At 41.9% G+C, this 15906-nt stretch overlaps 1 protein-coding gene across 2 annotated transcripts in view; it reads left to right on the forward strand.

The window, feature by feature from the left end:
* The window catches only part of kirrel1b (kirre like nephrin family adhesion molecule 1b), a 114119-nt gene extending 99230 nt beyond the window's left edge, over window positions 1-14889 (forward strand). Inside the window, exons 11-15 of one of the 2 annotated variants that reach the window (XM_078263354.1) lie at window positions 1293-1509; window positions 3642-3749; window positions 6795-6922; window positions 7684-7794; window positions 9175-14889. In XM_078263354.1, the coding sequence (XP_078119480.1) occupies window positions 1293-1509; window positions 3642-3749; window positions 6795-6922; window positions 7684-7794; window positions 9175-9834 (1224 nt within the window). In that variant the 3' untranslated portion in view covers window positions 9835-14889. The remainder of the gene's footprint in view (window positions 1-1292; window positions 1510-3641; window positions 3750-6794; window positions 6923-7683; window positions 7795-9174) is intronic. The other variant, XM_078263355.1, reaches the window with a different exon arrangement.
* The last annotated feature ends 1017 nt before the right edge of the window (window positions 14890-15906 follow it).

Consider the following 15906-nt stretch of genomic DNA (forward strand, 5'->3'; position numbering starts at 1 on the left):
CTTTCTTCAACATCGGGCCACTTGTTTCCTGAATGTTCACTTGTGATTATGTGTGTGTGTGTGTGTGTTTGTGTCTGGATTTGAGCCTATTGTAGTTAATTCTACAGTACATAAGATAAGATAAGGTGAACTTAGCATTATTGATCCATGAGGGGAAATCTGTGACTGCAGCAGTAAAGAGTGGCGTTTAGATAAAAATCAAACGAATGAAACATATTGGAAATTGGTCTTCATCCCTCTCGCTCCTATCAGCTTGAAGGACTTTTCATGCTGTGTTGATTAGGAACAGATTTATAGATTTGCAGATGTTTTAGTCTAGCCTTTGATCTTATCTGAATCCAAAATTGGTCTACACCTGCTTTACCAGTTTCATTTTAATGCAATCCTTTTTAAGTGGCAGATCACACGGAGTGAGTTTGAGAGCAAGTTTTGCCTACAAAGTGGTTTCTAGTGGCCTGTAACCATTGATCACATATGTGTTCATACAGTATAACCTTATCAAACACTTTTTAAACACATTTACAGAATGCTTTACATCTCACAAAAGAGACCAAAACAAACAATGTAAAAAACAATATCAAGCTATAGTTCTTACAAAACTCAGATTACAGTAAATGTATAGGTAGATAAAAGAAGAGTAAATAAAAGACAGGAAAAGAATACTACAAAAACACATTAAAGGCGCCGTAGGTAGGATTGAGAAGATCCAGGACTTAGCCCAAAAAATTGAACATCGACAACTTCTCAGTCCCTCCCCCCTTTCCGCTAAAGCCCAAAACGGTCTCCTTAAGCCCCTCCCCCCACAAGGGAGAATGAATGCTTGTGCATGAGCAGTGATTGACACGCAGTTAGACACCCCCCCCACCTGGCCCTGATTGGTGCATCTGAACAGGGAGCGGTGGATTTTTGCAAATCGCACTATAGGCTGTAGGTGGTGCCAGTGGAGCCAGATTTTTTTTTTTATTACCTGCTTCATGTAGTTCTACTGGAACATAGGGTCAGTTTCAGCAAATATGACAAAAAGTTAGTTTTATAAGGCTTACCAACTGCACCTTTAATTAGCAAAGAGATTTAAAAATGGATGCCAACTTGGTTAACCTGAGATATTCAGCAGGGAGTTCCAACCACCCTTAATAATCAGTAATCTGTAAATCTAAATACATACGGTATGCAACAGCTCAACTTGATATACTAGGTGTATATATCCATCCTCCTCTCTATTATTTGGTCAGCTTCCCGAACCAAGTCATCAGGAAACAGCAAAACTAAATAATCCTCCTGAAATGTTTCAGGTTTGGGCATGGAAGGAGAACGTGTGGGAGAAGGAGAAGGGCACTCTGATGGAGAGGTACACTGTGGAGCAGAGTAAGCCTCCATCCCAGGGCGGGGCCGTCCTCTCCACCCTCACCATCAACAACGTGATGGAGTCTGACTTCCACTCGCCCTACAACTGCACCGCCTGGAACTCCTTCGGACCCGGCACCATGATCATCACCCTGGAGGAGAGGGGTATTGAAAAAGAAAAAATGAAATGATATTAGTCACATGGACTGTCATACTGTACCTAAGGGTTTAATGAATTAAAGGTTTAGGTACCCTGTGAAGTTTTTCACCATTAGTTTCTGTAAACACACAGCGTTGGAAGTTGGCCCCTCCTCGCCTGCTCAACGAGCCAGGAAGAGAGAGAGCAGTGCTGGTTAAGCGAGCTTGAGAGCAGTGGCAGTTCTAGATTTCAAATGGAGGGCCAGGCTGGGGCCACATGAGGTTAAGGCTGTAGCATATATATTAAGCACAAGTGTTACATACCACCAATCCTCCATAGGTTTGGTTCTGCAAAAGACTAATGATACACTACATTTTATTTATCACTACATGAATAATATCCCCTCTTTGGTGATAAAGGTGGGGTTCAAATGTATGAAAAAAATGCCACAGTTAGGAGGGCCGGAGGGGGGTCAAGGCCTCCTAGAACCGCCACTGCTAGAGAGTGAACGAAGGGAGCCACGCTGGCAAGAACAAAGCCTTGAAACAGAGCAATACAATTTTCTTTTCTGATTGTTTCACGGTGGTTACATTCTAAGGCACAACTAAACACAACCACACTTTCCGCACAACTCTGCGGGTTGGTGCCGCATTGCCAAATTTTGTGTGAATGCAGAACTTAATTCTGTCGCTGCGTTTGTGTGTGTGATGAACATCAAAGTGCTTCTTGTGAAGTCTGACGATTCCTGTCTTCAAAAAAGGAGCCTTCATTACAAATAACACGACAGGTTGTGTAATCCTCCTGACAAATCGGTAAATCTCCCTGTTGTTTGCACCTTTGTGGTTCAATCCCACTGAGACGTGTCCCTCAGAGCCACGGCCTGCTTTATTAACCAGTTCTGCCTTAATTAGCTAATAGGATTGTTTTAACCATGATCCAAGAACAGAATAGCCCACGGGAAGACAAACACCAACTCTGTGCTAGTGTGTGTGTGTGTGTGTGTGTGTGTGTGTGTGTGTGTGTGTGTGTGTGTGTGTGTGTGTGCGTGTGCGTGTGCGTGTGCGTTTGTGTTTGTGTCGGTCAAAGAGACGCAGCACAACTCACAGTGACATTGATGTGAACGGGCTGCACGCCCTGTGCGCTGTTATTGGTTGCACACCCACATTGGGCCCAGAGACTGGTTGGCGCCCAGAAACGTCCCAAATACAGCAAAATAAGAAGAAAATACAGCAGAAAGCAGGGTCTCTGCCGATATAGACACCGCCTCACACTTCTAGTGGGACAAAGGTGATGTAAGATGGAGTACGTTTGTATAAGTCTATAAATTGTTTTTTAGGAAACCCTGCTTAGTATACATTAAAAAGTAGCCCATTTAAAGAAATCAAGTTTTTATAACCTTATTGAAAAGTCTTTGCAAATATTCCAAAAGACAGGAGACACGTGAGCTGTTTGTAAGATTTTAAAGTACGTAGGGGGGATGTAATACACAGTCTTACACTTCGATACGCTAGCAAAAGACAAGGAAGAAGAAAACGTATATATAAAGCCAGCACACATGGACGTAAACGATGCAGGCCTTCAAAAACTTTTGTACAATGGGCTTTGCTTATGTTTTATGAGAAAGAAAATGTATACATCACGTTTGTTAGGCTTCAAGGGCATGCACAAAGCATTTTATTGAGAAACAGAGTGTAAACAAAGCAATGTTGGTTTACAATGAAAAATCCACACGCTATCATTCCTGTCCCTGAGTAAGATGTGTTTTTTAGTCCATTCTGGATGGTTACGCATTTGATTGTGAGGACTTGGTATATCACATTACATTGAGAGAATGATTTCTTCATGCTCCGTCAGTCTTATTTGGCTCTTTTTATTTCAGCTGTCAGATTTCAAGAGAGCAAAACATCTTTGTGAGAGAGAGAGAGAGAGAGAGAGAGAGAGAGAGAGAGAGAGAGAGAGAGAGAGAGAGAGAAAGGGCTTGTTTATCCCTCGTCTGACTTGCATGCCTTATCAACATATAAGCAGCCTTCAGAGATTCAATATGAAGCTAGGACACATGGTTTATGCTTAACCGACAAAGGATCCGTGCTGTTTTCTTTAACAATGAGGCAGCAGCTGTCCCTCAACCCTCACACTTCTCTGCTTGTGTTTGTTTCAGATACTGTTCCAGTGGGAATTATCGCTGGTGGTACGGTGGGCTCCTCCATTCTGCTGCTTTTGTTTCTAATGGCGCTGGCCTTCCTCTTCTACCGCCAACGCAAAGGCAGTGAGTGCACACAGTGCTTCTCTAGTGTGTGTGTGTGTGTGTGTGTGTGTGTGTGTGTGTGTGTGTGTGTGTGTGTGTGTACTGTATACTGTATGTGTCTACCAGTCTTTCTTCCATTCACTCACCTTATCTCATCATTCTGCCTCTCCGTGGGTAAAGAAAGGAACATATGCCAGCTGTATAGCATTTTATTCAAATGAGATTAATGAATATTCATATAATATGGCAAACTGCCTTAAAACCCTTTAAGATTTTTAAATAAATCATATTTACATGCTGCTTGTACCCTTGATAAAGTACATAAATAACAGAGCAGAAAACAAGAGCTTTTAAAGGTGAATAGTATTTATATTATGAATTTCTATATGTTATTTCAACAGCCGAGGGCAATCCAATTAAGATTTATGAGCACAAGCCCCACTTCTGCGAGCCAGAGAGCTATGTGGCGTCTTTAAGTTGTTTCATTTTGAACTGCTCCACAGCAAGTAAAGAATTGGCAAAGACAATGAAGGTGACTGGCAGAGTCCCCAGAGGGATTTTCTGGGGATACGAGTATATTTTCTGCTTCAGAGCTGATAACACCACTACAGAAAAGACACCGTTTGGAAATAGAAACTCAAACAAACATTGTTGTGGCTCCAGATAAGCTGTCTCTCATTTGATGCTACAGCTCAAGACTTCACAGACTTAAATCTTTACTTTTTAGGTCTCTGCTTTTGGAAGAGAGTTGTTCATGTTGACATATTGACTGCTCTGTGCTGGGGATGTGTAGATTAAAATGAGTAGAATTGTCATTTCAGGTTACACAAGGCAATTTTAAAGATATGAATTATTGCACAATAGATCGGTTTTTTGTTGTTGTTGATAAATGATGATGCCTTTTGTGTTTTGCAATTTGTGCAATAAAATGTTGGAAATGATTTCCTTTCATTTGTTTTAAATTCAGCAAGCAATTTGTCGTATTTTAGCAGAATATTGAAAGCAGCAGAAAGGCAGAAATGAGTACACTTTAATATATTTTTATTTATCGCAAGTATTATCATTATCGCGAAACAACATAATCGCATATCGCATATTTTCCTCATATCATGCAGCCCTAATAGAAATATACCTGTTTTATTGGCCTAAAATCCACATTATTGCTGTGATATAGAAGATTGCCCTACTCTACATAACTAACCTAACTAAAAGCATTTTAATGAAATGACATGAAATATATTTAATCTCTGCCTGTGTATTATGTAACCTTGCGCTGCTGTAGCATTTATGTTAATGTCACGCCACTCAATTCAGACTTAAGCCACGTTGGAAGTGTAACAGAAATATCACTAGGTCCTAATAAGATTGCCGCCGTGACTTTTATGTGAAAATGATTCGGAAGCTTATTCAAATATGAGACTTAACAAATACATTTGCCAGCACTTGTATGTATAGTAACAGGGTATTCTTTCAGGCATCTTTTTGCTCAGAATATTGCATCAATCTTTCTGTTGCATGTAGTTGTTGGTCTGTACTGACAAACTACCCTTCTGCTCCACCAGAAACTAAGAAGACGTGTCTAAATGTTAAAGTGCCCATATTATGCTCATTTTCAGGTTCATAATTGTATTTTAAGGTTGTACCAGAATAGGTTTACATGGTTTAATTTTCAAAAAACACCATATTTTTGTTGTACTGCACAGCTCTCTCTCACTGCTGCAGATCCTCTTTTCACCTGGTCTCTGTTTTAGCTACAGAGTGAGACCTCTTTTCTTCTTCTTCTTCTGTACTATCTTTGCTTGCACTCGCACATGCGCAGTAGCTCAGATGTAGATCACGTCAGCTAGCTAGCTCCATAGACAGTAAAAGAAAGGCTGTTTCTCCAACTTCAGTCAGTTACAAGGCAGGATTAGCTGGGAGACTTCTTCTAAATGAGGGCACACATGGAAGTAGTTCTTTTGTAGATTATGGTGAACTTGTGTGTGTTGTAGCAGTGCTTTGCTATTGAGAACGAGGTAGCATGGTAGCGTTAGCATTAGCGTTAGCATGCTAACGCTAATGCTACAAGCTAACGGTTGCGGCTAGCCAGCTCGTTTCGGCTTGTGACGTCACAAGCCGTGCCGATTTTGAACAGCTCACCCGGAGACTGAAGGCAGGACACATTCAGAAACCGTATCTCACTCAAAACAGCATGGATGGTTTTCTTTCAAAGTTTGTATGCGTGTGGAAGCACCAGAGACACAAAAGAACACCCCAAATCCCAGAAAAAGTGTTTTTTTTTCATAATATGGGCACTTTAAGTAAAGTATACAGTTCAGTGACCCTTCAGTATTGAGTATGATTTCTGAGTGGTAAAGTCGTCAGACATGCAGTGGCATTTGAGGTAAAATGACCTAATGAAGCATTTAAGCCTCTATATGTAACATCTTCAATGTTTTTAAATTGCATAAGTTTTTGTTTTCAGCAAAATCCAACAGTGTCTTTTGTGAACTGATGTCAGAAATGTAGAAACCCTACACGTGTAACGGAGTAAAACTACGTAAAATACCATGAAAAGAAAATTGGCTTTTAGTCCAAGTTAAATGTTTGAATTAAAAGAAACCATCATCAACAATCATAGAAATCAAATATATTTATCTTCACTTTCAACCCTTGCATCTTCTGAAAGGATATTCGGTAACACTTTACTTGAAGGTATCTACATAAGAGTGACATGACACTGTCATGACACATGAACCCTAACCCTAACTCTAACCCTAACTTACTTACTAAAAGAAGCGTTATGTCATAAACGTTTATGACTTGTTTATAATGTTTACGACACGTTGATGACAGTGTCATGTCACTCTTATGTAGATACCTTCAAGTAAAGTGTAACCGGATATTTTCTGACGCCTTGTTCCATGAATACTGAAGAAAATGAAAGAGACATAGCAAATAAAGGACGAGACAAGTCAGACGAAACCAGCATTAAATAGAGTAAAGTGTTGTCTTTGTTGCTTTTTTCAATACATCTTTTATTTATCTTGACCCAGAATATGACTGGAGGTTGTGCTTTTCTTCCAGGTCGCCGGGGTGTCACACTCGGTAAGCCAGACATCAAGGTAGAGACGGTCAACAAAGAGACCCACAGCCTGGAGGAGGAGGCGGCCGACGTCTCCACAGCAACCCGGATGGTCAAGGCCATGTACTCCGTGAGTAGACACCCATCTGAGTCACCGGGGGCCGTGGAGAGGAGGCGCATGGGTCAATGGGCTTCAATGTACAGATACGCCAACACAAAGGGCGACAGGGCAGGAGAGGCACACACACACACACACACACAAATATTCACACTTTAAAGTACATGCACACACACTAAAACAGATGCCAAGGGCTTGCCTGCAAATACACACAAAACTACATAAAAGAATATATGCACACAAACACAGACGCTCTACCCAATATCAAGAAAGCTCATAGTATACTGTACATACACACACACAGATACAACATAAAGTACCGTCCATGCACAAACAACCTTGCAAATATACACACACACACACACACACACACACACACTTGCGCGTGCACACAATGCAATTTAAATTGATGCTACACACGCATTAATTCTCACTCTTTAAATTGCACACACTAACACAGAGATAACGGACATTAACACAGACACATACACACAGGCACACACACACACACACACACACACACACACTCTCGTTAACATTATGTTCCCTATAGAACAGCGTTCAGCCCTGGAAGTCCTGGAGAATCTAATCGGCGAGCGGTTTTAAAGTTCGGTCCAAACCCTTTTCCCAACAACTAACCCATTTCTCGTCTTCCACTCTCTTGGGATGAAAAACCTGAAACTCTGTTTTCCTCTCCCCTCCCTCTCTTCCTCCTCCTCTCCTTTCTCACCCTCCCTCTTTCCGTGTGTGTGTTTCGTTGTTTGATGGTTTAGTTTCTGCCCTCTGTTTCCCTCTCTCCCTCCACTCAGCCGTTCAAAGACGACATGGACCTGAAGCAGGACATCAGGAGCGAGGGCGACACCAGGGAGGAGTACGAGCTCAAGGTGAGATACACATTTTAGTCTTCTGACTTTGGATTTTTTTCAGCAGCGTCTTGAACATTATATCCTGCATGGTGCACAGACATATCATACGTCATGAACTTTGTGGTCATATCCATCTTTAAGTGCCAATTACGTTTTCCTCATGTTCGGCATTCCTACGGCAGGAGTTCAAAACTTGGTTTTCATAACACTGTCACTTTTTTCACAATCTGTGCCACTGAAGTTCCCAAAAACTGATTTTGGTGATTCTTAATGCATCATTTGCAGGATTCTGCAAGTGCAGAGCAGGATCAACCCCTCATTTGGGTTTCTTAAGCTGGACTGGAGCTAAAATCTCCTTATAACCTCAAGACCTTGTGTTTCTCACTACCACGAAGCACAAACTAACCAAACTAAAGGAGGAAATAAACCGTGTGAAATCCCCCCCAGTAGAACTTGTATTCCAGAAGTAGTTTTTGCCCAGGTGAGCTTCCTGTCACCTTGCATTGGAAACCATGTTCATCCTGGTAAAATAAGGTTATATCATTACGTCTCGTGTCGCATTATGTGCGCTGCATCGCTCACATGCCATTACATTTTTAGACATAGCATGAGCAACAGCACGCCACCAACTGCACCGACATCACCAACCATATCAGCCTGCAATGTGACTGACAATACCAGCTCCATACAATCAGGGGTGGAGCCAAATGTTGTAAACATTCAGGGCTCAGGCCAAACCGGGGGGGCTCCGGGGGTCTTCGGGGGGCATGCTCCATTTACGGCAGCTATATGCACCATTTTTCAAGCCATTTGATAAAAAAATTCCAATTCCAACATTTGGGTAAAACATCAAAGTTGCCAAGGAAAAGAATCATCCTGTAGAGTCTACATCCTATTTTGTATCTAATTGTTCTCCAACTGTCTTTATCATTCTAAAAACAGAACACAGCGGAAAAAAAATCCTGCCACCTAAAGAAAATCTTTTTTCTGACATTTTATAGACCAAACAACTACAACTACAGATTAATCGAAAATGAAAATAATTGTTAGTTGCAGCCGTCGTCTCATGTTACTGTTTTTAAGTTACATAACGTAGGTAGGGTAGGAATTTGCTGTAAACAGCAATACTAATCTTTGAAACCAATTTTCAGTAGAGTTCAACGAATGAATGGCGATATTTCCCAAGTAATAGAACTTTTGTACCATTGATGTGGGAGCCCCAAAAGCCACCCCCTCGCTCCGGCCGTGCGTACAATAAGAAAGTATGTAGTATGATATAACATAAGGCCAAGCTCACTGAAGCACAGACCAGAGGGTTAGCTGTCTGTATCACCTATCCCAATGTTGTTGCTTTTTATATTAACTGCTAATAACTAATAATCTCCCCTCTGATCACAGGATCCAACCAACGGTTACTACAACGTCCGAGCCACCACCCATGACGAGGCGCGCCCCCAGTCCCGTGCCATCCACTACCAGGGCGAGTTCCGCTCCCCAAATCCAAACAGCGGGCCAGCCGGGGCATCTTCCAGCGGAGCCCCAGCTGGTGCCAGCGGTGCCGTTCCCCCCAGTGCAGTGCCAGGCTCAAGGGCAGGCTGCTACGACCCACGCCCACCTTCCAGGATGTCCCATGCCACCTACGCCCAGTTCAATACCTTCACCAGGGTGGCGCAGAGCCAGCAAGCACCTCCCAATCCAGCTCTTCAATCGCCTGGAGATTATCCCGGAGACTGCGGCCTGCTGGACAGCACCACCCAGCTGACCTATGACAACTACGGATACCCCTCCCAGTATCCCAGCTACCGCATGGGCTTTGCTCCACCCATAGAGGAAGGGCCATCCTATGAGATGTATCCAACAGCACAAGGACCAGGGCCAGGGCCAGGGCCAGGGCCAGGGCCGGGGCCGGGGCCAGGGCCGGGCCTGGGGCCAGGACCAGGACAACAAAGTCCTGAAACAGGACTAGGGCAGTATGGAACCTCCACCCGCTTCTCATATTCATCTCCCCCCTCTGACTATTCCCAAAGACACACGCAGCGGATGCAGACTCATGTTTGAGAAACACACATTCACACACTTTGACTTGCTTTTTTCAGCTGCAGTACTTATCACACATTAAACAAAAACAGACGTAAAAAAGAAAATACATAAACATTCAAGAATCCATGTTCTGTTTCCGTAGCATCCAGTGCATGGAATTTGGTTTCATTTTCTGAACCAATGAAACACCACAGCAACAACTCACAGCAGTTAGCAGCATCATGTATAATACAGTTAGCAGCAATACACACGAACATACAACACACATTTGCGCAGACCTTCTGTTGCGTGCAGTTTTTTTGCTCCAACAAAAGCAACAGCGAGAGCCACAATCAAGACAAAAGAGACAAAAAAAAAGAAGAAGAGCACTTTGAAGACGAGAAGAAGAAAAACACCAGAAGCTTAAGGAGGAGCTGCAGAGGAACCTTTTTCTTCCTGCAGTCCTCACCCTGCTCTATGATCATCTCCCTGCATCGCATCTTCCTCCCACCCCATCTCTGTAAATAAGTGCAAATGGAGATTTGGGTCATTTTAAAGTTATTTCCTTGTACAAACCTATACAGTGTGATGCAGTACAGTGACCTACAGCAAACCTCCCTGCAATCCACTCCCTTTTTGCATTTTCTGACTCTCAAATAATGCAAAAAAACACACAGATCTTTAAAGACTTGTTTGTTTCGATGTATTGCAGCAACGGGGCAGCTTGGACTATATATATTTGGCACTTTTTCATCCCTTTTCCTCACTCAAACCTGCCCAGTGGCCATTTCTTTACAAGATCTACCTTGATTTAAGTGGGACAGTTAGTGACCAGAGTGCCAATGCTTTTGTGCCAACACACACAAACTATTACCGTAAGGTGGGTCTTCTTTTGTAAAGAGTGGACAATAAGATGGTCTGGACAATGAGGTTTTGTACGTGCCATATCTTACAGGAAAGGAAAGGAGTGGTAGCAAGTGTCTCTATATGCTCATTCTTCTCCTCATCAGTCATTTTTAATCATCATGACGCATTTCTATTCTTAACATTTCAATCGAGGTCAATGCTGTGTACAGTATTTGTGAAACGAGGTGTGGCAGGAGCGCTTTTTTCATTCAATGAATTTCTGCAATTTGTACAAAAAGATACCTCCCCTACCCTCAAGTGTCAAAAAGTAATTGTTTCTCTCACTTGCACAGTAGACTAGTTTTTCTTTTCCATATTTATACCGAAACGTATGAAGAAAAAAAAATGGCATTCAGAAACATTTTATAATATTTTTATAAGGAGTTGTGGACCAAAGGTTCAGCGTTTTGGGTGAAACTCACTTTTTAATGTGTATGTGGTGAAGTGAACGTTATTGGAAACGTTTTGAGTTTCTTTAAGAAGTGACGGATGGTGTTTCTAAAGTGGATGTTGTAGACTTAAATTAGAACATTCAAAGAGCTTCATTCCAAAATGATAAATATCCAGCGAGGGCAAATCCGTTTGGTGGATATCTCTGTTTGGTGTGAAACTCTTTCACTGACTTCCAGCCTTCTGACTGGACTGCCTTTTTCAAAAAGTCGACGACATTAAAAGTGATGGCTGGAGAACCAGCAGTTGCTCACTTTGAGCTGTGCTGTGAACTTTGTAAGCAAAGGTTCAAGTGTAGTCTAACATATCAAAATGAAGGTACAGATGGTTCTATCTAGCTCATATGGTACTTTGTACATTTCTACGTAAGTACTGGTTTGTTCACTGCAACAGACAATTTGGTGGTATTTTATGTTTATGAGATTTTTTCCATTATATTGTATCAGCTTCGGTACGTGTGATTGGCCTTTAATGATCAGCGTTTAAAATGTCGCTACTAACCTCGAACCTCTACTGATGCAGCTACTGTACGTAAATCCCATGTTTAAATGGATCTCTACCGCCCCACTGCCAAATTATTTTCCCCCGTGAGAGAAAATCAAATGTGTCTGTCTGGTAAGATCTTGCAGTGTCTGAAACAGTAGTTTTGCTTACCTAACAAACATCAACTAAGTCCAAATTCCCACTATGATCAGCTTACAAAAGGCTTACAAAAGCAGTGTGGGTTGTACCTGTCTACTCAGTGCAGCTGCAAAGTTGGAATCGTCAAAAAATGTCTTGCTTGATAGTAATGTCTCGATGAGTTATTATAAGTAAGAAGTTATAAAAAAAGAAAAAGAAAGCCTTCTAAAAAAAAGTTGTTTCAACGGAAACTATGGATGCAATCATTGAGCCAGCACCGGTTTGAAGACATTTATTCGACAGTTGTAGAGAACTGAAAGCTTTGAATGACTAACAGTTGGCTCCATTTTGTATTCTCTGCGTAGACAAAAGAAGTTCAGGTGACAAAATCACATCTTTAGGGGAGCAAAGAAACTTTCGATTGGCTGTTGAACACTGAGCACAGTTTTGGCCAACTTATGGCCAAGTTATGCAAGCTATTTCCTTGGACGTTCCCCTGTACAGGAAATAATTTGACTTCCACCCCCTTAATAATAATGTTGCTTGCAGTGTGAACACAGAACTGAAAACATTTGTCCAAAGCAGCAACCCGTTCTTACTGTAAGTAACATCAGTGAAAGACAGTTGGCACACAAAAGTCCCCCCGCTTGTAGAATTAGTACACTATTGTGCACCTGGCTTGCACTCTCCATCGTACCATCGCACAACTTCACCTGTTACGGTGACAATCAGTGTTGATTAGACTCCACATCTGTGGCAGCAATCTTTACTTCATACTGAGCTGGGAATTATAAGGTTCCATCTCTAATGTTCTTCAGTTAGGGACTTTAAATAATACATGACTCTTTTAAACTTGTTTTGGTGACCCCGAGGAATTGCTTTGACTTTTATCTTGATGTTTTACCTTTGCTTAAAGTGCCCATATTATGAAAAAAACACTTTTTCTGGGATTTGGGGTGTTCTTTTTGTCTCTGGTGCGTCCACACACATACAAACTTTGAAAAAAAATCCATCCATGCTGTTTTGAGTGAGATACGGTTTCTGAATGTGTCCTGCCTTCAGTCTCAACCGCAACCATTACCTTGTAGCGTTAGCGTTAGCATGCTAACGCTAATGCTAACGCTAGCATGCTACCTCGTTCTCAATAGCAAAGCACTGCTACAACACAAGTTCACCATAATCTACAAAAGAACTACTTCCATGTGCGCCCTCATTTAGAAGAAGTCTCCCAGCTAATCCTGCCTTGTAACTGACCGAAGTTGGAGAAACAGCCTTTCTTTTACTGTCTATGGAGCTAGCTAGCTGACATGATCTACATCTGAGCTACTGCGCATGTGCGAGTGCAATCAAAGATAGTACAGAAGAAGAAGAAGAAAAGAGGTCTCACTCTGTAGCTAAAACAGAGACCAGGTGAAAAGAGGATCTGCAGCAGTGAGAGAGAGCTGTGCAGTACAACAAAAATATGGTGTTTTTTGAAAATTAAACCATGTAAACCTATTCTGGTACAACCTTAAAATACAATTATGAACCTGAAAATGAGCATAATATGGGCGCTTTAAGGGCACATGTGAGTAGTCAAAGTAAAGAGGGACTGTATGAAGAGTCACGCACTTGTATCTATAGCATACAATTTTAAGCAGTTCAAAATGATAGCAGATGAGACGGTGCTTTACAAAAGACCTGAGGCTGCGAAGTGAAGCCAGACATTTCAGCACCACCAGAGGTAATCATTGAGTCTTTATACTTATCAGCCATCCTATCAACCCTTCACAGATACAGTATATTATGGTAATTCTGTGCCGAGGGGCAGTAAAAATGGTATTTATTGCCCCTATTTGGAATAAACAATTTCAGAAAGGAATCGGCAGCCACGCCATTTCTAATTAGAATATCAGATGGAACCCTGTAGCTGCAAGGTCACTATGTAAACCGTTTCAGTAGTTATAGAGAGAAGAACGGCAGATGGAGCACCCTTTTAAATTTATATGGTTATCGCAGCCTTGGTGCTGCATACTATTACCTCTTTACAACCTTTTTACAGAGTTGTAGCTGTGCAGTATTTTGCATCGACTTGAAATGTCCTTATGACCTTGTGTAGAATGAGTACACATGACAACGGAGGAGGTACAAATACACGGCCGGGCCATTAGTCATTACCTCTTAACTACTTACAGTCTACTGACAGTGGGGACATATACTGTACATAAAAGACACCCGGGATGCCAACAAAATGCAAAACAGATGTTTAGATTTGATTCGGTGATGAAAACATATGCAGTTTAGAATGGAATCTGGAAGCGTTTACTTAACTAAGGTGTTATTTCATGTCTTTTTCCCCTCTTTTCCATACGTACCTCTCAGCGCGTTGTGTACTGATACGCTTTACTCTCTCCCGTGTTATATTAACAGCCACCTACCAGCTTCCAAATATAGAACCTGTCTTTACATGAAGAAAAAAAAAAACCTCATCACAACATAACTAACCTTCTCTCACAGCTTTCTTCCAAATATTCTTCAAGCTGATAACATATGAAGTAGGTATAGCAATCTTAGCTTGCATTAATGTGTGTGTGTTGGGGGGTTGGGAGTCTGCTTTTAGAGACTAAATAGCTTCATGAGGTCATGACATCATCCTCATTTATTTCTCTCTGAAAATCAGTATTTTGAATCTTCTTTTCTTGGCATTACTTTGTGGTGTTACATCACCAGTGAAGGAAATGACTTTGGTCAAAAATATGTGTCTAAACTTTTATATACAGTATTTTATTTTGTATGCATCGGATAGGGGGGTTGTGATTTATCAACCCAGCGAGAAAAAGAGAGAGCATGTATGTGTCTGTGGCCAAAACGACTGCTCAGCCAGGCCACAAATAGCCAAAACTCTGTCTCAACTAGGCCAACCCAGGCTAGATCCAGGCCAGACCCACAGCTAACTGCTCTGTTCCATGCTGTGCTGTGCCGCGCCATCCCTGGCCAAGACTGACTCGAGTGGCTTGGTGTGCATTTTTACCTTGTGGAGTCTTCAGCGAGTGCCAAAAGACTGTGCAAAAAAAACTGAACTGAGCAGACAAACAAATGCAGCAACCATTTGTGTTCATCGTGTCTGTGTGTGTGTGTGTGTGTGTGTGCGTGCTACCTGTTTATGTACATGCACATGTAAGTACGTGTCCATCTGTGAACATGCATGTGTGTGTACATGTGTGTTTGCAACCTGTAACACCTGTTTGTTTCCATACCATGTATACATGTGTTAGGACCACTGGACTGCAAACTTTAGGGTTTGACTGAATGTTTTTGCTAAACATCGCATATTATCAGCATATTTCCTCAGTGCTTTGTGAATAAAAAATGTTGATTGCTCCTAGCAACCACTACAGCAGCCTCCGTGTCGACTAGAAATGACATACTGTAGGAGGGACAGGATACGGCACTTGCAGCTGATGGTTAGGGAAAAACAGAAGACAAAGATCGGCCAACATTACCACAATGTCAGACTAAATGATGAAGTGAAACGTAATGCCAATTCAGTCTGATTAACAGGCTAGTGATTGGACTTCTGTAGCTATCCTGGTCTCTGCTGATTGGGTATCACCTGGCACATAGCCAATAAACGAGAGATACACCAACCAGACGAGAGAAAACATATCTTGAAGCAGTTGCACACCGTTTCACACCATTCCGAGGACAGGTCGTTCAACCAGGAAACTGTAGCTTTGATTGAACGTGCCCCTGAATTATCAAAAAGCACTTGCTGTCACCAACAGTCACCAAAAATAACCCAGGACTAAAATCGGAAGGATTACAACTTTAAACTGCCTTAAAGAGCTGCAAAGCGTAACAGACTTTTATCAACATTTTATTGTCAACTGACGCTTTAAATCCCCCCCCCGACCAATTTGGAAACGCTGTTTATTTGGAATGGAACTTGTACATTTCGAGGGTGTTTAATATTTTTGGAAAAGTAACCATATCAGTCCAACCCTAGTGTAAAGCAGGACAGCTGGTAAGACAGAGTGAAGGAGACATTGTGTGGCCTTAGGACACGAGGAAAGGAGGCGAGCTCGTCCCTCATCCAGCTGCTGAGCCTGTCTGCTCTCTGAAACAGCTGCACGAGCGAACAGGATTAATTGATGT

The sequence above is a fragment of the Sander vitreus genome, chromosome 12 (genome assembly GCF_031162955.1).
Source record: "Sander vitreus isolate 19-12246 chromosome 12, sanVit1, whole genome shotgun sequence".
Lineage (NCBI taxonomy): Eukaryota > Metazoa > Chordata > Actinopteri > Perciformes > Percidae > Sander > Sander vitreus.